The sequence below is a fragment of the Heptranchias perlo genome, chromosome 19, assembly GCF_035084215.1.
Source record: "Heptranchias perlo isolate sHepPer1 chromosome 19, sHepPer1.hap1, whole genome shotgun sequence".
Classification (NCBI taxonomy): domain Eukaryota; kingdom Metazoa; phylum Chordata; class Chondrichthyes; order Hexanchiformes; family Hexanchidae; genus Heptranchias; species Heptranchias perlo.
In genome coordinates, this window is record NC_090343.1 from 45494734 (window position 1) to 45517264 (window position 22531).

The window sequence follows — 22531 nt, forward strand, 5'->3', positions numbered from 1 at the left end:
TGTTAAAATGCCCACTCAGCTTTTAAAAGCACTCAGTTCACTTCAGAGACAGTGTGGACAGTAGGAGCAGAGGCAACTTGCAGAGCACCAGGGGTTGTGGCTTTTTATGTAGACAGGGAGAATGTATGAAAGGCCCATGCAATTTTACACATGAAACAAACACTATCATAAAATGGAGGTTAAGGGAACAAGATAGTGTTTGGTATATACTAAGCTATTTGTGCGTTTAAGAGCACGTTGGCTATGTTTTTGGAGAGTAGAAGGGATCGACTAATGGATACACTGACAGGGCAGGTAGATGGGTTTCAGATCAATCAAAATGGAACGGGTTTGTTGGACCTAAAGGCCTGTTCCTGTTCCTTAAAATTCTTTGCGGACTAGATTTTTTGATCTTGTTGCTCGTTCCTGCTGTGGGACTGTTACTAGCAATCCTGGAGAGGTGGTATTTTAGGTTACTAGGATCAACATCAAAAAAAAAATTTAGGGCACAAAGTTCCAGCTATCATTTGTATTAGAAAATGATTTCAAAACAAAAAGTTAAATTCATCAAGACATGGCTGTGGTGTGAACATATCCACTATGCCTGTTTTGCAGGTTGTAGTGCCTAACGCTGAGAGTAAATGAGTTTGGATGTTCAGTCATGACTCAGTGGTACCACTCTCGCCTCTGAGTCAGAAGGTCGTGGGTTCAATTCCAACTCCAGAGACTTGAGCACATAATCCAGGCTGACACTCCAGCGCAGTACTTACAGATGAGACGTTAAACCGAGGCCCCATTTGCCCTCTCAGGTGGACGTAAAAGATCCCACTGGAGAGTTCTCCCGGTGTCCTGGCCAACCGTTATACCTCAACCAACACCTAAAACAGATTATGTGGTCATTTATCTAATTGCTATTTTAATTGGCTGTTGCATTTCCTACATTACAACAGTGATTACACTTCAGAAAGTCCTTTGTTGGCTGAGAAGCGCTTTGGGACGTCCTGAGATGCTGACAGACGCTGTATAAAGTGCCTTGGGATGTTTTACTACATTAAAGGTGCTATATAAATGCAAGTTGTTGCTGTACTACACCACATGTAGTGTTTGAGCACCCAAGCATGCACTGTTTGACCTTCAGTCTGTTCTGACACTGCATCTCACAGCCATTCGAGCTGAGTGAGACGCAATAGCCTCTACTGTAGTTGCTGGCATAACTCCCATGATTTAACTCTCGTGTGTTTTTCTTTTTTGCAGACCCCAGCCTGGCTGGAGCAGATGATTGCTCATGTGACCTGGAGAGACCTTTTCTATAAGCTGGCGGAAGCTCATCCCGACTGTTTGATGCTCAACTTTACTGTTAAGGTAAAACCATCCCCGCGCTGATATATCTGTCCTAACAGCAGCCCTGGTACACAGTCTATATTTGGAATTTACATGGATTTGCAGCTTCACTGACTCCATAACCCTTCACTGCCTGACCGGGTGCTTGACTCAGGGTCTGTACGTCAGTTTGGAATTTTATTGGTACAAGCTAATTTCCTGTGGCGTTGCTCGCAGTAAGTCGGAGGATGTGCTGTTTTATAATGGCAGGCAGGGTGCCGTACCATGGCCAGGAATTTCCTCAGTAACTTCGCCAGGCGTGCGGTGGAAACCCCATCAAGTCCAGATTAAATGGGTATGCGCCGGCGTAGGAGGACAAATATTTATTGCAACTTTATCAAGCTTCAAGATCAGTTTTACATATTTGTGAGCCTTGGTGTGAAGGTGAGAGGAGGTGTCAGGTGTAAATGAAGTGAAGGGAAACCCAATTGGAACCACAAAACTGATTCTGCGGGCAAGTGAATGAGTGGGTAAGCCGAACCCCCGTTTCAGGGAGACATGCAACTGCACGAGGTGCGTGTGGGGACAGTTGCCCAATTTGGCACTTCGGGACACCCTTCCCAGCTGAAACCGGGGCATCTGCTTCTCCTTGCCCTCCATCTCCCAGGAGTAGGGGAATATCCATCCTACCATCAGGGCCTGACAGCGGGGGTCAAATATAAATAAAATTACTAAAAAAATTCAAACCCAATCTAACAGAAAAAATCCACAAAATAAGAAATTTTTCAAAAATTGTACTGAGCAATCTGGGGGTATACAGCTTTAAGAGCAAGAAAGAAAGACTTTCATTTATATAGCGCCTTTTATGATCTCAGGATGTCCGAAAGCGCTTTACAGCCAATGAAGTGCTTTTGAAGTGTAGTCACTGTTGTAATGTAGGAAACACAGCAGCCAGTTTGCACACAGCAAGATCCCACAAACAGCAATGAGGTAAATGACCGGTTAACCTGTTTTAGTGATGTTGGTTGAGGGATAAATATGGCCAGGTCATCGGGTGAAGTCCCCTACTCTTCTTCAAATAGTGCCGTGGGATCTTTTACATCTACCTGAGATGAGATCTCGGTTTAACGTCTCATCCGGTGTAGGAAACATTTCTTGTGGCAAGGGGATCCTTGTCTGTAATTGGATGCTACCAATAAAGTGAACTCAGAATAGGGCGTCAGGCCCGTGGGATAAAATTTTAAAATTAGTGGCAAATATTTGGAATAACCAAGCTGGTAAGGTGGTAGTGTGAAAGAATTTGGGGCTGCTCAAAGTACGGTTGGATGCTGGCCAAGGTGAGTCAGAGCATTAGGGATTTGAGCATTGAATGTCCACATGGTCATGCTATTTTAATATTTTTGCTGAATTTTCTGCTCATCAAGGAGATGGCTATTGGCACTGGAAAATGGAAGCCCTTTGGGCACTCACCACCTGAATCAAACACTCCCAGGGCAAGTACAGCATGGGTTAGATACAGAGTAAAGCTCCCTTACGGTGTCCCATCAATGTGGCTTAGCCCCAAGCTCAGAAGATGCCCCTTATTGTGGCATTTCCACTTAACATACAAAGTCTCCTGAGCTGGGATAATAATTAGTAATGAATTATAGCTGTCTTTTTGGTAAAGACTGGTGTGCAAAATGTATTACAATTAGGACCCTTTCAGATGGAAGCGTTTAGCCGTTCTAGCTGTGCAGAATTAGAACTCCGGTCTCAGAAATGGAGGGACCAGCTCCCTAAAGTGGCTCAGTTTGTAAATGCACGGCCAAGTATGAAACTGAGTGTTACAGACCAGGTTCAATCTTTGGTCTTTGCTGATGTGGCTAATCTCTGTGGAGCTGCAGTAGGAACACAGCATTTGGCCTCAGCACCTGTGTTTGGAATGGGGAAAAAAATCTGCCAGGTTGCCCAATCCTGATGGTTACCCACTTCTGGAAAGTGCCTATGTGTAGATGTCAAGAGAAGGTGTGATTGGGATCAGCTTTAATGCCCTTTATAGTCAAATATGACTGCTGATACTCATTGTCTAGTCAGTTATTCTTCATATGTCTATCAGAGGTGCCTGTGGAACTGTCCCCCACCAAGAGTCAGTACCTTTGGCAGAGGAGGGGTTGTGAGAAAGCAGCGTGCCAGCCAGTCCCAGGGGGTGTGAGAGTGGCATAGGGGTAACTCAAGTTCCACATTTCCCTCCTTCCTTCATCTCAGCAAATGGAGTCTGAGTGTGGGTGACCAGTGTCCTGGCATTTACTGATGCAGTGGTTTGTTGCATCACTACACCATATCGCTGAGCCTCCTAAACAAGCATCCTGCGGAACAGTATTGTGTGTCCAGCAATGGTAGCGGATAGGCTGCCAGATTAGCACAGGCTAGAGTGGGAGTGCCGACTTCCTTGATGGTCTCTGAATGGTGTCTCATGGATTCTGCTGTGGGGGCTGTCTCTTACTTCTCTGCTTGTCTATTTGTCTCACTGCAGCTAATCTCAGATGCTGGATACCAGGGTGAAATAACCAGCGTGTCAACGGCCTGTCAGCAGTTGGAGGTCTTCTCCCGTGTTCTCCGCACCTCGCTTGCCACGCTTGTTGATGGAGGCGAAGAGCATCTGGAGAAAAACCTGCCCGAGTTTGCGGTGAGTGTATTTCTGCCCGGTTAGCTGTAGGCGGCAGCATCATGGGTAATGGATCTTGTGTGCAGTTCAAGGGGGATTGTCCTGTATGTACTGTACCAAGGGGAATTGTCTTGTCTCAATTGTACCGAGGGGAATTGTCCTGTCTCAATTGTACCGAGGGGAATTGTCCTGTCTCAATTGTACCAAGGGGAATTGTCCTGTCTCAATTGTACCAAGGGGAATTGTCCTGTCTCAATTGTACCAAGGGAAATTGTCCTGTCTCAATTGTACCGAGGGGGATTGTCCTGTCTCAATTGTACCGAGGGGAATTGTCCTGTCTCAATTGTACCGAGGGGAATTGTCCTGTCTCAATTGTACCGAGGGGAATTGTCCTGTCTCAATTGTACCGAGGGGGATTGTCCTGTCTCAATTGTACCTAGGGGAATTGTCCTGTCTCAATTGTACCGAGGGAAATTGTCCTGTCTCAATTGTGCCGAGGGGAATTGTCCTGTCTCAATTGTACCAAGGGAAATTGTCCTGTCTCAATTGTACCGAGGGGGATTGTCCTGTCTCAATTGTACCGAGGGGAATTGTCCTGTCTCAATTGTACCGAGGGGAATTGTCCTGTCTCAATTGTACCGAGGGGAATTGTCCTGTCTCAATTGTACCGAGGGGGATTGTCCTGTCTCAATTGTACCTAGGGGAATTGTCCTGTCTCAATTGTACCAAGGGGAATTGTCCTGTCTCAATTGTACCGAGGGGAATTGTCCTGTCTCAATTGTACCGAGGGGAATTGTCCTGTCTCAATTGTACCGAGGGGGATTGTCCTGTCTCAATTGTACCTAGGGGAATTGTCCTGTCTCAATTGTACCGAGGGAAATTGTCCTGTCTCAATTGTGCCGAGGGGAATTGTCCTGTCTCAATTGTACCAAGGGAAATTGTCCTGTCTCAATTGTACCGAGGGGGATTGTCCTGTCTCAATTGTACCGAGGGGAATTGTCCTGTCTCAATTGTACCGAGGGGAATTGTCCTGTCTCAATTGTACCGAGGGGAATTGTCCTGTCTCAATTGTACCGAGGGGGATTGTCCTGTCTCAATTGTACCTAGGGGAATTGTCCTGTCTCAATTGTACCGAGGGAAATTGTCCTGTCTCAATTGTGCCGAGGGGAATTGTCCTGTCTCAATTGTACCGAGGGGAATTGTCCTGTCTGTATTGTGCCGAGGGAAATTGTCCTGTCTCAATTGTGCCGAGGGGAATTGTCCTGTCTCAATTGTACCGAGGGGAATTGTCCTGTCTCAATTGTGCCGAGGGGAATTGTCCTGTCTCAATTGTACCGAGGGGAATTGTCCTGTCTCAATTGTACCGAGGGAAATTGTCCTGTCTCAATTGTGCTGAGGGGGATTGTCCTGTCCGTCTTGTGCCGAGGGAGATTGTCCTGTCTCAATTGTACCGAGGGGGATTGTCCTGTCCGTCTTGTACCGAGGGGGATTGTCCTGTCCGTCTTGTGCCGAGGGGGATTGTCCTGTCCGTCTTGTGCCGAGGGGGATTGTCCTGTCCGTCTTGTGCCGAGGGGGATTGTCCTGTCCGTCTTGTGCCGAGGGGGATTGTCCTGTCCGTCTTGTGCCGAGGGGGATTGTCCTGTCCGTCTTGTGCCGAGGGGGATTGTCCTGTCCGTCTTGTGCCGAGGGGGATTGTCCTGTCCGTCTTGTGCCGAGGGGGATTGTCCTGTCCGTCTTGTGCCGAGGGGGATTGTCCTGTCCGTCTTGTGCCGAGGGGGATTGTCCTGTCCGTCTTGTGCCGAGGGGGATTGTCCTGTCCGTCTTGTGCCGAGGGGGATTGTCCTGTCCGTCTTGTGCCGAGGGGAATTGTCCTGTCCGTCTTGTGCCGAGGGGAATTGTCCTGTCCGTCTTGTGCCGAGGGGAATTGTCCAGGGATGTGTCATCCTGGCTTTTACTGCTCGCTACAAATAATCTTTGAAATCATATTTTTGCCGTTAGAGAATTGCCTGTGTGTTTCAGGTGTATTCGCCAACTCTCCTTTGTAACTTCCACAGAAAATGGTGTGTCACGGGGAGCACACATACCTGTACGCACAGTCTATAATGTCTGTGTTGGCCCAGGAGGAACAGGGCGGGGCAGCCTTGCGACGAATTGCGCAGGAAGTTCAGAGATATGCACACGAGAAGTAAGTACACAGGAGAACATTGGGTCTTCGTGAATTATTAAAGACCCTTTTTCAGGCAAATACTGAAGACTCTTCTTACTAATTTTTCCCCATCTCTCCTGAAGTGCTGAACCCTGAGGGTACAGTTCTATTACCTCACCCATGGGCATTGGTCATCATCCATTACCTCACCCATGGGCATTGGTCATCATCCATTACCTCACCCATGGGCACTGGTCATCATCCATTACCTCACCCATGGGCACTGGTCATCATCCATTACCTCACCCATGGGCATTGGTCATCATCCATTACCTCACCCATGGGCACTGGTCATCATCCATTACCTCACCCATGGGCATTGGTCATCATCTATTACCTCACCCATGGGCACTGGTTATCATCCATTACCTCACCCATGGGCACTGGTCATCATCCATTACCTCACCCATGGGCACTGGTCATCATCCATTACCTCACCCATGGGCACTGGTCATCATCCATTACCTCACCCATGGGCACTGGTCATCATCCATTACCTCACCCATGGGCACTGGTCATCATCCATTACCTCACCCATGGGCACTGGTCATCATCCATTACCTCACCCATGGGCACTGGTCATCATCCATTACCTCACCCATGGGCACTGGTCATCATCCATTACCTCACCCATGGGCACTGGTCATCATCCATTACCTCACCCATGGGCACTGGTCATCATCCATTACCTCACCCATGGGCACTGGTCATCATCCATTACCTCACCCATGGGCACTGGTCATCATCCATTACCTCACCCATGGGCACTGGTCATCATCCATTACCTCACCCATGGGCACTGGTCATCATCCATTACCTCACCCATGGGCACTGGTCATCTTCCATTACCTCACCCATGTGGCCATTCCACATACAGTGAGACCGATCCTTGCTCAACACATTCATAGTAATACTTCTATTAGGGATTGCTGAATAGTGGTAAGGAGCAGGGAACTTGACTGATTTCATTACCCTTCCACCTGCTGTTCGGTAGATTACTGTGTTTCATTGTTGCATGGTTCCCGGGCTGGTTCCTGCTGCGTTCCCGGGGTGCCTGGTTCCTGCTGCATACGAACATACGAATTAAGAGCAGGAGTAGGCCATTTGGCCCTTCGAGCCTGCTCTGCCATTTGATAAGATCACGGCTGATCTGATTGTGACCTCAACCCTACTTTCCCATCTACCTACTATAACCTTTGACTCCTTTGTTAATCAGGAATCTGTCCAACTCAGCCTTAAAAATATTCAATGTCCCTGCCTCCACCACTCTCTGGGGAAGGGAGTTCCACAGACTCACGACCCTATGAGAGAAAAAAATTCTCCTTATCTTCGTCTTAAATGGGAGATCCCTTATTTTTAAACTGTGGCCCCTAGTTCTAGTCTCTCCCACAAGGGGAAACATCCCCTCAGCATCTACCCCTTCTAGTCCCCTTAGGATCTTATATGTTTTAATAAGATCACCTCTCATTCTTTTAAACTCCAGTGTATACAGGCCCAACTTGTCCAACCTTTCCTCGTAAGATAACCCCCTCATTTCAGGAATAAGTCGAGTGAACCTTTCCCGGGCTGCCTTGTTCCTGCTGCATTCCAGGCTGCCTTGTTTCTGCTGCATTCCAGGCTGCCTTGTTCCTGCTGATGATATGTGGATTGGTTGCTCGTTGCCCTCCACTCTTCTAGGAGGCGATCACTGGGATTGTGGCTGATGTGGTTGGAGTTATATCGAGTGTGCAGCACCAAAACAAGCCATTCGGCCCAACTGGTCTATGCCGGGGTTTATGCTCCACACGAGCTTCCTCCCTCCCTATTTCATCTAGCCCTGTCAGCATACCCTTCCATTCATTTCTCCCTAGTGTGCATATCTAGCTTCCCTTTAAATGCATCTATGATATTTGCCTCAACTACTTCTTGTGATAGGTGCGTTCCACATTCTAACCACTCTTTGGGTAAAGAAGTTACTCCTGAATTCCCTATTGGATTTATTAGCGACTATTTTATATTTATGACCTTTAGTTTTGGACTCCCCACAAGTGGAAACGTTTTCTCTACGTCGACCCTATCGAGCCCTTTCATTATCTTAAAGACCTCTATCAGGTCACCCATTAGCCTTCTCTTTTCTAGAGAAAAGAGCCCCAGCCTGATAAGTATATCCTCTCAGTTCTGGTATCATTCTTGTGACTCTTTTTTGCACCTTCTCCAATGCCTCTATATCCTTTTTATAATATGGAGACCAGAACTGTGCATGGTACACTAAGTGTGGTCTAACCAAGGTTCTATACAAGTTTAACATAACTTCTCTGCTTTTCAATTCTGTCCCTCGAAAAATGAACCCCAGTGCTTGGTTTGCCTTTTTTTATGGCCTTATTAACCTGCGGCGCTGTTTTTAGTGATTTGTGTATCTGTACCCTTAGATCCCTCTGCTCCTTTGCCCCATTTAGACTCTTATTATCCAAGCAGTGTGTGGCCTCCTTATTCTTCTTTCCAAAATGCACGACCTCACACTTAACTAGATTGAAATTAATTTACCAATTACACGTCATTCTGCAAGTTTATTAATGTCTTCTTGAATTTTGACGCGTTCTTCCTTTGTGTTAACTACACCCCCCAATTTGGTGTCGTCCACCAATTTTGAAATTTTACTTCCGATTCCCGAATCCAAATCGTTAATGTAAATTGTGAACACCAGTGGTCCCAGCATCGATCTTTGTGGAACACCACTTCCCACCTTTTGCCAGTCTGAGTAACTACCCTTAACCCCCACTCTCTGTTTTCTGTTTTGTAACCAGCTTGCTATCCATTCTGCTACCTGTCCCCTGACTCCACATGCTCTGACCTCAGCCATTAGGCTACAATTTGGTATCTTATCAAAGGCGTTTTGAAAATCCAAATATAAATAAATCTACTGCATTACTCTTGTCTACTCTTTCTGTTACTTCTTCAAAGAATTCAATAAGTTTGGTCAAGCATGACTTTCCCTTCTGAAATCCATGCTGACTATTCTTTATTTTTGGTTTTTAGATGTTTTTCTATTACATCTTTGAGTAAAGATTCCATTATCTTTCCTACAACGATGTTAAGCTAACAGGTTTATAGTTCCCTGTCCGCCAGTCCTCTGGCACTGTTCCCTCTTCTAATGAATTTTTATATGTATGTAATAGTGCCTCTGCTATCTCTTCCCTAACTTCTTTTAATATTCGCAGATGCAATTCATCAGGACCAGGGGTTTTGTCCTCTCTAAGTTTGATTAGTTTATCAATTATCTCCCCCCTTTCTATCTTAAATATTTTTATATCTTTTTTGATCTCTTCTGATGTCATGTCCACCTTGATAGTCTCTCTGGTAAATACTGAGGCAAAGTAACTAATCAATATTTCTGCCATTTCGCTGTCATTACCTGTGAGTTTGTCTTGTGCATCCCTTAATGGTCCTATCCCTATCCTGATTTTTCTTTTGTTATTTATGTGTCTGTAGAATGCTTTCTTTTTTTAATATTGCTTGATAATTTAATTTCCTAGTTCCTCTTTGCTTTCCTAATTGTTTTTTTGACTTCTTTCCTAACCTCTTTGTATTCCCTTTTGTCATCCTCCCCTTTATTGTCTATATACTTAGTGTATGCCTTTTCCTTTAGTTTCAGTTTTACCCTTATCTCTTTATTCATCCATGGTGTTTCATTATTGGCTAGTTCATTCTTGTTTTTTAGCAGAATATATTTCTCCTGAACTCGATTGATCACCGTTTTAAATATTTCCCACTGCTGTTTTTTATAGAATCGTAGAAAATTTAAGGCACAGAAGGAGGCCATTCGGCCCATCGGGTCCGCGCCGGCTGAATGTCAATCTTTTTTTCTCCTCCCCTCAAAATTACCTTTTTTCTAATCTATTACTTTGGTCTTTGTGGTTGGAGGTAGTTCAGCATGATCCAGTCAGCAAGACTGAGAAACAACTGGATGGGAGTGAGTGGCAAGTGCATTGAAACCTGTATTGGGTCTTTTGTTGTTTCTGTCTCTTATTGATGGATATTCTCCTTTTCTCTGGGTTAAAGTTCAAGCAATATAGAAGATTAAGGGGTGATCTAATTGAGGTGTTTAAGATGATTAAAGGATTTCCTAGGGAGAAACTATTTCCTCTGGTGGAGAGTCCAGAACAAGGGGGCACAACCTAAAATTAAAGCTAGGCCGCTCAGGGGTGATGTCAGGAAGCACTTCTTCACACAAAGGGTAGTGGTATTCTGGAACACTCTCCCCCAAAAAGTTGTTGAGGCTAGGTTAACATTTCAGTACTGAGATTGATAGATTTTTGTTAGGCAAGGGTATTAAGGGATATGGAACCAAAGTGGGTAGATGGAGTTAAGATACAGATCAGCCATGATCAAATTGAATGGCGGAACAGGCTCAAGGGGCTGAATAGCCTACTCCTGTTCCTACATTACTATGATCATAAGCTTTGGGAAAGTGAAAACTTCTCCCCCGCCCTCCCCCCCCCCCCCCCCCCCACCCCCCCCCAACCCCCAAAAAAGAATATATTCTCCCCTCCTTTCTCAGAGGTGCTGATTGTTGCTGGGATACAGTTCCACAGGTGCTGGCCTCCCTCTAATACCCCACCCAAATGGCCTTTGGCCTTTCATGTGTTAGCCTAGGTGGCCGGTGTCATCAGTCTGTTTGGTCAAATGGGCACATTTTCCAGTGGGGATCACTGGAGCAGGAACACCGGCTGACTTTCACCTCACTAATCCTGGGATGCCATGGCTAGTTGTACCACTGTAAATAAGATCAACTAACTCAGCACATCAAAATTGGAACCGCCCTGATCAGTGTGGTTCAGTATCGTGCTGAGCAGTCCGTTCACTAGCTGCTCAGTAACTTCAAACGCTGATTCCCAGCCTTTTGCAGAATCTTTCTTTTGAGTCATCAGGAAAAATAATTCTCTTTCTACTGCCTTCCCTCAGAGGCCACGATGCCAGCCAGATCACTTTGGCACTGGGTACGGCTGCTTCCTACCCCCGAGCCTGCCAGGCGCTGGGCGCCATGCTATCCAAGGGAGCTCTGAATCCTGCCGACATCACTGTGCTGTATAAGATGTTCACGAGTATGGATCCACCTCCTGTAGAACTGGTAAGAATTGCAATCAGTCACCCATCTCACAAGGATGTAGGCCGTTCTTTCCGAAAACTCCACACCTTTAATTTTCCCAATTATCTCCACTTGTCTCCTGACTCAGGGTGAAGGACAGGTGGCGGCAATGCCTTCAGGTGCTTACCTCCTGTGTGAGCCTAGATAATGTGTGTGGGCAAGCTATTCAACTGTCGGGGGCATCATGGCTAGCCCCAGCCCTGTCCGCACGTGCAATTTCTAGCAGAATCACCGAATCCCATTAAGGGCCAAGAGTCCTGGCTGTGTTTTTTTAAACTCTTCCTATCCCAGGAGACTAATTGTTTCTCGCTTACTGAGATCATTTAACTCAGCACAGACCAGGTCAGGAACCTGGGAAAATGTGGCTCAGTACCACACAGGGTACAGCACCATCGGGAGAGCTACACTTAAGTATCTTGGAGTTGGCTTGTATTTCACACAGAGAAAGCTCTCCGACCTGGTTTGAAAACCAGGGTCACAAATTGAGGCCAGTTTTCTGCCTGTTTTCCCTCAGATTATTCATCTACTCCCTGTAAAGCGTATTGTAAGTTTGTGCTATCATATCCAGGCGTATCTGTACCTAACTAACTGTGACCCTTTGATTCTCGTTCCAGATCAGGGTCCCTGCCTTCCTCGATCTATTCATGCAGTCTCTCTTCAAACCAGGCTCTAAAATCAATCCTGAGCATAAACACAAGTACATCTACATCCTGGCCTATGCAGCCAGTGTGGTGGAGTCGTGGAAAAAGGTCAGCTCTGCATTTCAGACACAGTAATATCAGTGGGACTGACAGTCTTCAGTACACACTGTGTTCATGTAATAGTGCACACTGTTCTTCAGTACACACTATGTTCATGTAATAGTGCACACTGTTCTTCAGTACATACCATGTTCATGTAATAGTGCACACTGTTCTTCAGTACACACTATGTTCATGTAATAGTGCACACTGTTCTTCAGTACACACTATGTTCATGTAATAGTGCACACTGTTCTTCAGTACACACTATGTTCATGTAATAGTGCACACTGTTCTTCAGTACACACTATGTTCATGTAATAGTGCACACTGTTCTTCAGTACATACCATGTTCATGTAATAGTGCACACTGTTCTTCAGTACACACCATGTTCATGTAATAGTGCACACTGTTCTTCAGTACACACCATGTTCATGTAATAGTGCACACTGTTCTTCAGTACATACCATGTTCATGTAATAGTGCACACTGTTCTTCAGTACATACCATGTTCATGTAATAGTGCACACTGTTCTTCAGTACATACCATGTTCATGTAATAGTGCACACTGTTCTTCAGTACATACCATGTTCATGTAATAGTGCACACTGTTCTTCAGTACACACCATGTTCATGTAATAGTGCACAGACTGTTCTTCCGTACACATCAAGCGGGCTGCTTTGTCCCGGATGGTGTCAAATTTCTAGAGTGGTGTTGGAGCTGCATTCATCCAGGCAAGTGGAGACTATTCCAGCACACTCCTGACTTGTGTCTTGTAGGTGGTGGAGAGGCTTTGGGGAGTCAGGAGGTGAGTCACTTGTCGCAGAAAACTCAGCCTCTGACCTGCTCTAGTAACCACCGCATTTATGTGACTGGTCCAGTTGAATTTCTGGTCAATGGTGACCCCCAGGATGTTGATGGTGGGGGATTCAGCGATGGTAATGCCATTGAATGTCAAGGGGAGGTGGTTAGACTCTGTTTTGTTGGAGATAATCATTGCCTGGCACTTGTGTGGCACGAACGTTACTTGCAACTTATCAGCCCAAGCCTGGATGTTGTCCAGGTCTTGCTGCATGCGGGCTCGGACTGCTTCATTATATGAGGAATTGCGAATCAAGCTGAACACCATGCAATCATCAACGAACATCCCCATTTCTGACTTTATGATGGAGAGAAGGTCATTGATGAAGCAGTTGAAGATGGTTGGGCCTAGGACACTGTCCTGAGGAACTCCTGCAGCGATGTCTTGGGGCTGAGATGATTGTCCTCCAACAACCACTACCATCTTTGCGGTAGGTATGACTCCAGCCACTGGAGAGCTTTCCCCCCTGATTCCCATTGACTTCAATTTTACTAGGGCTCCTGATGCCACACTCGGTCAAATGCTGCCTTGATGTCAAGGGCAGTCACTCTCACCTCACCTCTGGAATTCAGCTCTTTTGTCCATGTTTGGACCAAGGTTGCAATGAGGTCTGGAGCCGAGCGGTCCTGGCAGAACCTAAACTGAGCATCGGTGAGCAGGTTATTGGTAAGTAAGCGCCGCTTGATAGAAGGTGTTGTTGACAGTGCTATCACTTTGCTGATGATTGAGAGTAGACTGATGGGGCGGTAATTGGCCGGGTTGAAGGGCTGAAAGCTCTTTGCAGCTCGGATCGGGGCAGTGATTTAAGGACAGAAGTTTTCGTTTTTAACACACAAAACTGAAATGTTCACAGAGGGAAATTCTGATGGGTGGGTTTGGAAAAGCTAAAAGGAATTTTGGGTGCAGAGGGTGCGAGCTATAAGAATGTCCCAGTGATTGCCTGTGTAACCCAGAGGTGCTGTTCTTACTGACAGAACAAAAGAGTTAACATCAACAAAGATGAGCTGAAATCCACCTCAAAGGCCATTGAGACCGTCCACAATCTGTGCTGCAATGAGAACAAGGGGGCTTCAGAGCTAGTTGCAGAACTGGGGACTCTCTATCAGTGTATTCGGTGAGTACCCCAGGGTGTGGCCCTCTATCAGTGTAATCAATGTGTACCACAGGGTGTGGGGACCCTCTATCAGTGTAATCAATGTGTACCACAGGGTATGGGGACCCTCTATCAGTGTAATCAATGTGTACCCCAGGGTATGGGGACCTCTATCAGTGTAATCAATGTGTACCACAGAGTATGGGGACCCTCTATCAGTGTAATCAATGTGTACCACAGGGTATGGGGACCCTCTATCAGTGTAATCAATGTGTACCACAGGGTATGGGGACCTCTATCAGTGTAATCAATGTGTACCACAGGGTATGGGGACCCTCTATCAGTGTAATCAATGTGTACCCCAGGGTATGGGGACCCTCTATCAGTGTAATCAATGTGTACCACAGAGTATGGGGACCTCTATCAGTGTAATCATTGTGTACCACAGGGTATGGGGCCCTCTATCAGTGTAATCAATGTGTACCACAGAGTATGGGGACCTCTATCAGTGTAATCAATGTGTACCCCAGGGTGTGGCCCTCTATCAGTGTAATCAATGTGTACCCCAGGGTGTGGCCCTCTATCAGTGTAATCAATGTGTACCCCAGGGTGTGGCCCTCTATCAGTGTAATCAATGTGTACCCCAGGGTGTGGCCCTCTATCAGTGTAATCATTGTGTACCACAGGGTATGGGGCCCTCTATCAGTGTAATCATTGTGTACCACAGGGTATGGGGCCCTCTATCAGTGTAATCATTGTGTACCACAGGGTATGGGGCCCTCTATCAGTGTAATCATTGTGTACCACAGGGTATGGGGCCCTCTATCAGTGTAATCATTGTGTACCACAGGGTATGGGGCCCTCTATCAGTGTAATCAATGTGTACCACAGGGTATGGGGACCTCTATCAGTGTAATCATTGTGTACCACAGGGTATGGGGACCCTCTGTATAACACTGAACCTCTGCCCTCCGTTATCTCTGTATAACACTGAAGAAGTTTTCATGATTGATATGTAGAAGAACTGAGAGGGAGCTACAGGCTAATTTGTGAATAGTTCTGTGCTGTGGGGCATCTAGTGATTGACCTGGGTATGCTGTACACTGACCTGAGAGTGTGTGATGGGGCAGTATAGAGGGAGCTTTACTCTGTATCTAATCCGTGCTGTATCTGCCCTGAAAATGTTTGATGGGACAGTGTAGAGGGAACTTTACTCTGTATCTAACCCATGCTGTACCTGCCCTGGGAGTGTTTGATGGGACAGTGTAGAGGGAGCTTTACTCTGTATCTAACCTGTGCTGTACTTGCCCTATGCCAGAGTGTAGCAAACATCCAACACTTTAGTCACGCAGTTGAATGCTGATACTGGGTGACAGAAGTGCGGGACGTTTTCTAAGCTCTGGCACTGACTCCCTTCCTTGATGGGTTCAAAATTCAGCCAAAAATATTAAGAAATGACAGGAGTTCTGGGACATGATACTGAGATTTAGTTTAGTAGTGGAAAGTGTTCGAATGGTGGTGACTGAATGCTGTACCAGTCACTGTCCGATGAGCTGTGTGAGGAATGCCTGCGTATTTTACTTTGTGTCTGGTGACTTTCTTTCTGATTGTCAGGTTCCCGGTTGTGGCAATGGGGGTGCTGAAATGGGTTGACTGGACTGTGTCGGAGCCCAGCTATTTTCAACTGCAAACAGACCACACGCCTGTTCACCTGGCCCTACTGGATGAGGTATCTGAGCTGTATATAATCCCCATCCCATATCTTTTGGGCGACTTTAGTTCCCAATTTACTTTTGCGAAGCATTGAAATGTAGAAGCTCTTCCCCGTGTTGAAGAATGTATCTAATTAAACATTCGAGGTTCTATCCCCAGTCTGTGCAGAGTTAGCTGATCTTTGGCGGAGCCAGTAGTTGTTTTGTTACTATTAGCCTCCCTGACCCTGAAGATGAAAAATTAGCCAGGTTCCTGCTCCAGATCACTATCCTGGTACAAAGTGCATGTGTTAATGTCAGGTGAGCTCAAGTACTGAAAACAGCTTTCATTATAGCCCTGAAAAGCCCAAAGTGATCCTCAGTTAATCTCTCAAAAGCGCCTACAATTCCAGGCTTTTGAATAGTGGTGTTACATACTAACATATGAAATTGACGGGCAGAAAGAGACCAGCTGGTCGGGGTATCTGATATCCACTTTAAAGTTATCTTTTATTAATGTCCATACTTAGCTGATTTACTTTGAAGTACTAATCTGACTTTACCTTATCTATCTATAGATAAAGTGTCAGCCTTAGCTCAGTGGTAGCACGCTGACCTTTGACTCAGTGGGCTGTGGGTTCAAGCCCCAGTCCAGACAATGCAGCACTCACTCAGTAGGAGGCGTCTTTTGGAAGAGACATTAAGCTGAGGCCCCATCTGTCCGTTTAGGTGGATGTAAAAGATCCCACGGCACTATTCAAAGATGAGCAGAGGAGTTCTCCCAGTGTCCTGGCCAACATTTATTTCCCAACCAACTTATCAAAAACAGATTAACATCTCTATGAGACCTTGCAGTGCATAAATTGGCCGCCACATTTGCCTTCAAAGCAACAGTGACTACACATCAAACGTAATTCATTGGCTGTGAAGTTTTTTCGGAAGTCCTGAGGATGTAAGTTCCTTTTCCCATTTAATACCTTATAACACAGTTTATGAAGTACATATCAGAAATACATAGAGGAACAGTGCAAGTGTTATCTAGGGAATTGTAACACTGGTCCTGCACATTCTGCCGGGCATTTGCCACATTCCCCATTTAAATTAACAATACTGGGTTCGGGCAGTCTCTGCCAGTTCCTAGTGCACATGGACTTACAGAACAAAACAACCCCCGATTCAGCGCTAAGTTGGCAGTCTCGCTGAAATAGGCCAGAGGGTGTCTGGTGTGGGAATAGAAAATTGCTACGCTGGAGCAGCAGCAGGTGCTGTTCTGAGGTTGTGGCTGGGTGACATTATTGGGGCGGAGCAGGGGGCAGTTTCATTCAGTGTCTAACTCCTGCTATCCCTGACCTGAGAATGCTCGATGCTGACACTGGGGGCCTGGAATGGAAAGTTTTCCATTCTCCAGCTCTAACGTCCCTCACCTTAGTGAACTCAAGATTCACATAAAACAAAGTTAAAAGAAAAAACAATAAGCAAGAAGTTGTAAACCAGACAGCTGTAAATGTCCCACACAATCCGGTTTGCAACTGTCAGTAAAGTTGCTACCAGATGACCGAGTGAATTCCAGAGTGGGATATAGAATCTGCACTGTGTGGAACTAGGAACACTCTGGATCTGCCGGGACAGGAGTTGATCAAAACCAGGGACATTCCAGACCTGCCAGGTATGACTAGCAATCAGGAACGGGATCTATGGATGACGTTTCGTTCCCTAACCCGAGGAGTGCTGAGGCCAATTGTAGCGTTCCTACTGCTGCCCCAGCTGAGATCAGCTAGCTCGAGACTGACAGTCCCCCACCACTCGACCATCCGGGGAGCTGAGCTGTAATGGGTCTTTTTTTAATGTGATTAGGACAGTGATTGTAATTGTCTTTCTTTGCTGTGCGTCTTTCTTCAGATCAGTACCTGCCATCAGCTCCTCCATCCCCAGGTGCTGCAGCTCCTTGTAAAACTGTTTGAGACTGAACATTCCCAGCTTGACGTCATGGAGCAGGTAATCCTCCCATTGCCTAGGATCAGTGGAGAGGAGAATGGAAATACTGTACAAAAAAATGCCAAATGATTGTTAGTTCACCTGTTTTTTTTATTACTTCTGGGACCACGGCTTAATTCCAGTGACACAGATAGGATGAAGTTCCCACTCTGGTGGAGACTGGAAGGCATAGTGTGATCACCTTAGGTGGATTTGGGCTTGGTCTTGTCATTACAGAGAGGATTAAGACTCCATTCTGCAGCTGTAAAGGGTCCTCAGTTGGTCAGTGACAGTGCAATGTTCACTAGATCTAAATCCATGGGATGAATTTACCTTGAAATTCAGCACATTTGGACTAATGAGGAACCCCACATACAATGTAAGGATGTACATTGTGTTAAATGGAAAACTCTTGCTGGTACAGTGTGGGTAATGTTTAGTAGAGCTCTATAAGTGCATTGTTACAGGTAGAGCTCCTGTCTTATTATGTCATACTGCGTATTTGATGGGGTTGTACTTGAGTCTACTGGTCACAAACAGTGTGGGAAACTTTACCATTCCTTAGTTCTCGCTGTGAGCAAGTTCATTTCCATCATGTGAGAGCAAGACTCCCCATTTGAAAGCCCTATATTTGGGCCTTCTTTCTAGAACGGTTTAGGGCCAAGGGCGGAGGTTTCTACACCGCACAGTTAGAATAAATACCTGTGCAGCTTCATGGGTCCTCTGCTGATTGCCCATTTTGCGGTGAGGCCCTCTGGCTAGGTTTTCTGCCCATTCATGATGAAAGGCTGCCTCGTATCTACCTGCACTGCCGGAGACTGACTTTGTCCTTTTCTGAAGGAGCTGCTTAAAACTTTAGTTCCATTTCCCCACCCCATGACCACCCAGTGCACAAGGCAAGCAGGTTGGATCACTCTCCTGGTGCCTATACTCCTGCAGCTTTCTCCTGACCCTCAATTCCCTATCTCTGACTTTGAACTGACTATCCGGGGAGGAGGGAGTGGGGAGGGGTTCACTCAGTGCTTGATACGTTTTTGTTGTGTTTACTGTTAGTTGGAGTTGAAGAAGACCCTGCTGGACAGGATGGTCCACCTGTTGAGTCGTGGTTATGTCCTGCCTGTGGTCAGCTACATCCGCAAGTGTCTGGAGAAACTGGATACGGACATCTCACTCATCAGATACTTTGTCACGGAGGTTAGCAGCTTGCCCGGTGATTTACTGCAGTCGGTTGCTGAATACACAAGTGCATCAGGCAGACAAGTTTGACAGCAGAATCTGGTGTGTTCTGTAATTGTGACCAAAGGTTCCCCCTTGCTGTCCTCAAGGTGCTGACTCGGGCACCGGCTGCCTTCCGTCACCTCACCCAAGTGGCCATTCTTCACGTCTGAGCCCAGACGGCAAGAGTAAGCAGGCTATGTGGCAGTAGAGGGCATCACAGCCCAGCCTGACCCTGTGCTCACCTAATGTCCACATGCATGCACTGCACAGCAGGCAGCGATCAGGACTGGGAGCCCTGGCTGATCGGCAACCCCTAATGGGTGGAAGCTGAGACCTTCAGCCCCTTGTGGCGTGATTATGTTGGGGTTGATCGGAACCTGAGAGTGTTTCTCATTAGGAACTGGAAATGAGGCTCAACAATTGATACAAAACCTCTTCCTGGATTCAGGATTTTGTTACTTGTGCATGTCATCCCCATATCATCGTAGTGTAGGAACCCCAGGATCCGGCCTATAATCTGTACTATACTTGCAGGTACTGGATGTCATTGCCCCTCCATACACCTCGGACTTTGTCCACCTCTTCCTCCCAATCCTGGAGAACGACAGCATCGTTGGCACAATTAAAACCGAGGGGGAGTGTGATGCTGTGGCAGAGTTCATCGGTAAGTGGGGAGCAGGGTTACACGCAGGGATGGAGAGAAAAGCCATGAGTATTGGAAATCTGAAATAAAAGAAACGGAACACTCTAGAATTGTAGGACCATCTGCAGGTGAAAGAGAGAAGACAGGTTTGGGTGGGGTGCTTCGTCAGAGGGTTATTACTTGAGCTTGAAACCTAGGCTGACACTCCCAGTGCAGTACTGAAGGAGTGCTGCACTGTCGGAGGTGCTGTCTTTCAGATGAGATGTTAAACCGAGGCCCCGTCTGCCCTCTCGGGTGATCATAAAAGATCCCATGGCACTATTTTGAAGAAAAGTAGGGGAGGTTCTCCCTGGTGTCCTGGCCAATATTTATCCCTCAACCAGCATCACTAAAAAACAGATGATCTGGTTATTATTATCACATTGCTGTCTGTGGGACCTTGCTGTGCGCAAATTGGCTGCCGTGTTTCCTACATTACAACAGTGACTACACTTCAAAAGTACTTAATTGGCTGTAAAGCGCTTTGGGATGTCCTGAGGTCATGAAAGGCGCTGGATAAATTCAAGTTCGTTCTTATTCAGCTGATTTTCTAGCGGTGATCCTCTCTCACTGCGTTAAGGGAGAGTGCCAGTTCTGTCCAGTTGTACTTAAACTCCAGTCAGGTATCTGTGACTAGACAGTTGACAGAAGCATTGTTGTATCTGCTCATTCAGATCTGAGCCGGACCCCAGTCTTAGATCTATTGTTGAGTCGAGTCGAGTTGAGCTCTTCCTCTTACAATTTATAACATTTCTTGTGGAGCCATATGTTGTTTTTGTTTATGCAGCGGGGAATGGGTTAAAGTGTTAATTTCTGTCCCGCCGGCCCCCCCTCCTGCCCCAAAATGATTTTCAACCCTCCTCTCCTGAATCTGTCTGGGAGACACTTCCCCTCAGTGATAAATGGCCTTCCTCCACAGGTGAGTCTAGACAGTGAATTGGCCGGGCCCAGTCCTGACCTTGCACAACAGGGGTGAAGAGATGGCAATCGGGAGCAGGAACCTTGGCTCTTTTTCTGCTCCCTAACGTGAATGATTTCGAGACTTTTTGTAGCCCCTCTATGTAGGATAACGCTTTGGAATTCCTGCTCAGGGGGACAGGAGTTACATCTACCATCAGAATGTCCTTTTTTAAAATTTGTTCATGGGATGTGGGAATCGCTGGCAAGGCCAGCATTTATTGCCCATCCCTAATTGTCCTTGAGAAGGCGGTGGTGAGCTGCCTTCTTGAACCGCTGCAGTCCGTGTGGTGAAGGTCTCTCCCACAGTGCTGTTAGGTAGGGAGTTCCAGGATTTTGACCCAGCGACGATGAAGGAACGGCGATATATTTGCAAGTCGGGATGGTGTGTGACTTGGAGGGGAACGTGCAGGTGGTGTTGTTCCCATGTGCCTGCTGCCCTTGTCCTTCTAGGTGGTAGAAGTCACGGGTTTGGGAGGTGCTGTCAAAGAAGCCTTGGTGAGTTGCTGCAGTGCATCCTGTAGATGGTGCACACTGCAGCCACGGTGCGCTGGTGATGAAGGGAGTGAATGTTTAGGGTGTGGATGGGGTGCCAATCAAGCAGGCTGCTTTGTCCTGGATGGTGTCGAGCTTCTTGATTGTTTTTGGAGCTGCACTCATTAAGGCAAGTGGAGAGTATTCCATCACACTCCTGCCTTGTGCCTTGTAGATGGTGGAAAGGCTTTGGGGAGTCAGGAGGTGAGTCACTCGCTGCAGAATACCCAGCCTCTGACCTGCTCTTGTATCCACAGTGTTTATGTGGCTGGTCCAGTTAAGTTTCTGGTCAATGGTGACCCCCAGGTTGTTGATGGTGGGGGATTCGGCGATGGTAATGCTGTTGAATGTCAAGGAGAGGTGGTTAGACTCTCTCTTGTTGGAGATGGTCATTGCCTGGCACTTGTCTGGCGCGAATGTTACTTGTGACTCATCAGCCCAATCCTGGGTGTTGTCCAGGTCTTGCTGCATGCGGGCACAGACTGCTTCCTTAAGATGCACTCTTTTGGTTCACCAACATAATGGAGTGTTAGGGCGTGGCTTCCTCCTTGTGATGTTCCACGCAGTGAAATGCTGATCACACCCAGTCTATCTAAGAGCAGTGGTGCACATCTTCCAGTGGCTGGGTCAAAGCAGCATTGGCAGGACCTTGCTAGCAGATCACCAGATTCATTCTCTCTCCTTGGCTGGGGCCGGGGGAGTGGGGGAAGGGAATGGGTCAGTAACGTTATGTGACTGTAAAATGCTAAATAAAAGTTCCGTGTAATGTGTACTTCCAGCGCACTGCAAATCAAACTTCATCATGATGAACTAGCACCATGAAGAAGGCACAGCAGTGGTGACTAGAAGAGAGAATAGCCCGAGCCAGACCAACAAGAGGACGCGAGAGAGACATTCTGAGTAGTAATAGTGATGGGACAAGGTGGAATATCCCGAACGGTGTTTGTGGGACTCGTCTACACTATAAAACTGACACGGGAATTATTGATCAAGAACCATTAGCGGTCTGCTAGATGAATAATCGGTAGATTTTATATTTTTTTTAACGTAATTGACTGCTAAAGGGGGAAATATAGAAACTGCGTTTTTGTTTTTTTTTTCTGTAACTGAGCCAGAAAATTGTATGATGTTTGTAAGTGGCATGGTCAAAATAAATACTGGGGCCACCCTGTTTTCAGCAATGACTTGACTTCCAACTTGTTTTTTTTAAATGTTCCCTCACATTTTTGAACTCCTATACAGTTGGGGGGTGGAGCTCCTAATACACAGCTGCTGTTCCGTGGGTCTCTGGGTATCGGTTAATAGCACCCACGCGCAACCCCCCCCCAATACTGGTGCTGTTCTTGATGTCCAGGGTAAGACAGATACTAGGAGAAGAGAAGATCCCAGCATCCACTGTAGAGCTGTTGAACGCCATCGGTTCCAATAATGATCCCTGCTTTTATATCATGCCTTATCACTGAGGTGCAGTGAGTCGTCTTCTGTAGGACCTGTGGTTTCTTT

The 22531-nt window shown here is 46.5% G+C and overlaps 1 protein-coding gene across 1 annotated transcript in view; it reads left to right on the forward strand.

The window, feature by feature from the left end:
* The window catches only part of nelfcd (negative elongation factor complex member C/D), a 46446-nt gene extending 24234 nt beyond the window's left edge, over positions 1 to 22212 (forward strand). The window contains exons 5-15 of the mRNA XM_068000672.1: positions 1234 to 1341; positions 3812 to 3964; positions 5998 to 6128; positions 11091 to 11256; positions 11889 to 12023; positions 13854 to 13993; positions 15587 to 15701; positions 17563 to 17658; positions 18691 to 18831; positions 19390 to 19519; positions 21808 to 22212. Coding sequence (XP_067856773.1) covers positions 1234 to 1341; positions 3812 to 3964; positions 5998 to 6128; positions 11091 to 11256; positions 11889 to 12023; positions 13854 to 13993; positions 15587 to 15701; positions 17563 to 17658; positions 18691 to 18831; positions 19390 to 19519; positions 21808 to 21842 — 1350 coding nt within the window. The 3' untranslated portion in view covers positions 21843 to 22212. The remainder of the gene's footprint in view (positions 1 to 1233; positions 1342 to 3811; positions 3965 to 5997; positions 6129 to 11090; positions 11257 to 11888; positions 12024 to 13853; positions 13994 to 15586; positions 15702 to 17562; positions 17659 to 18690; positions 18832 to 19389; positions 19520 to 21807) is intronic.
* Positions 22213 to 22531: the final 319 nt, after the last annotated feature.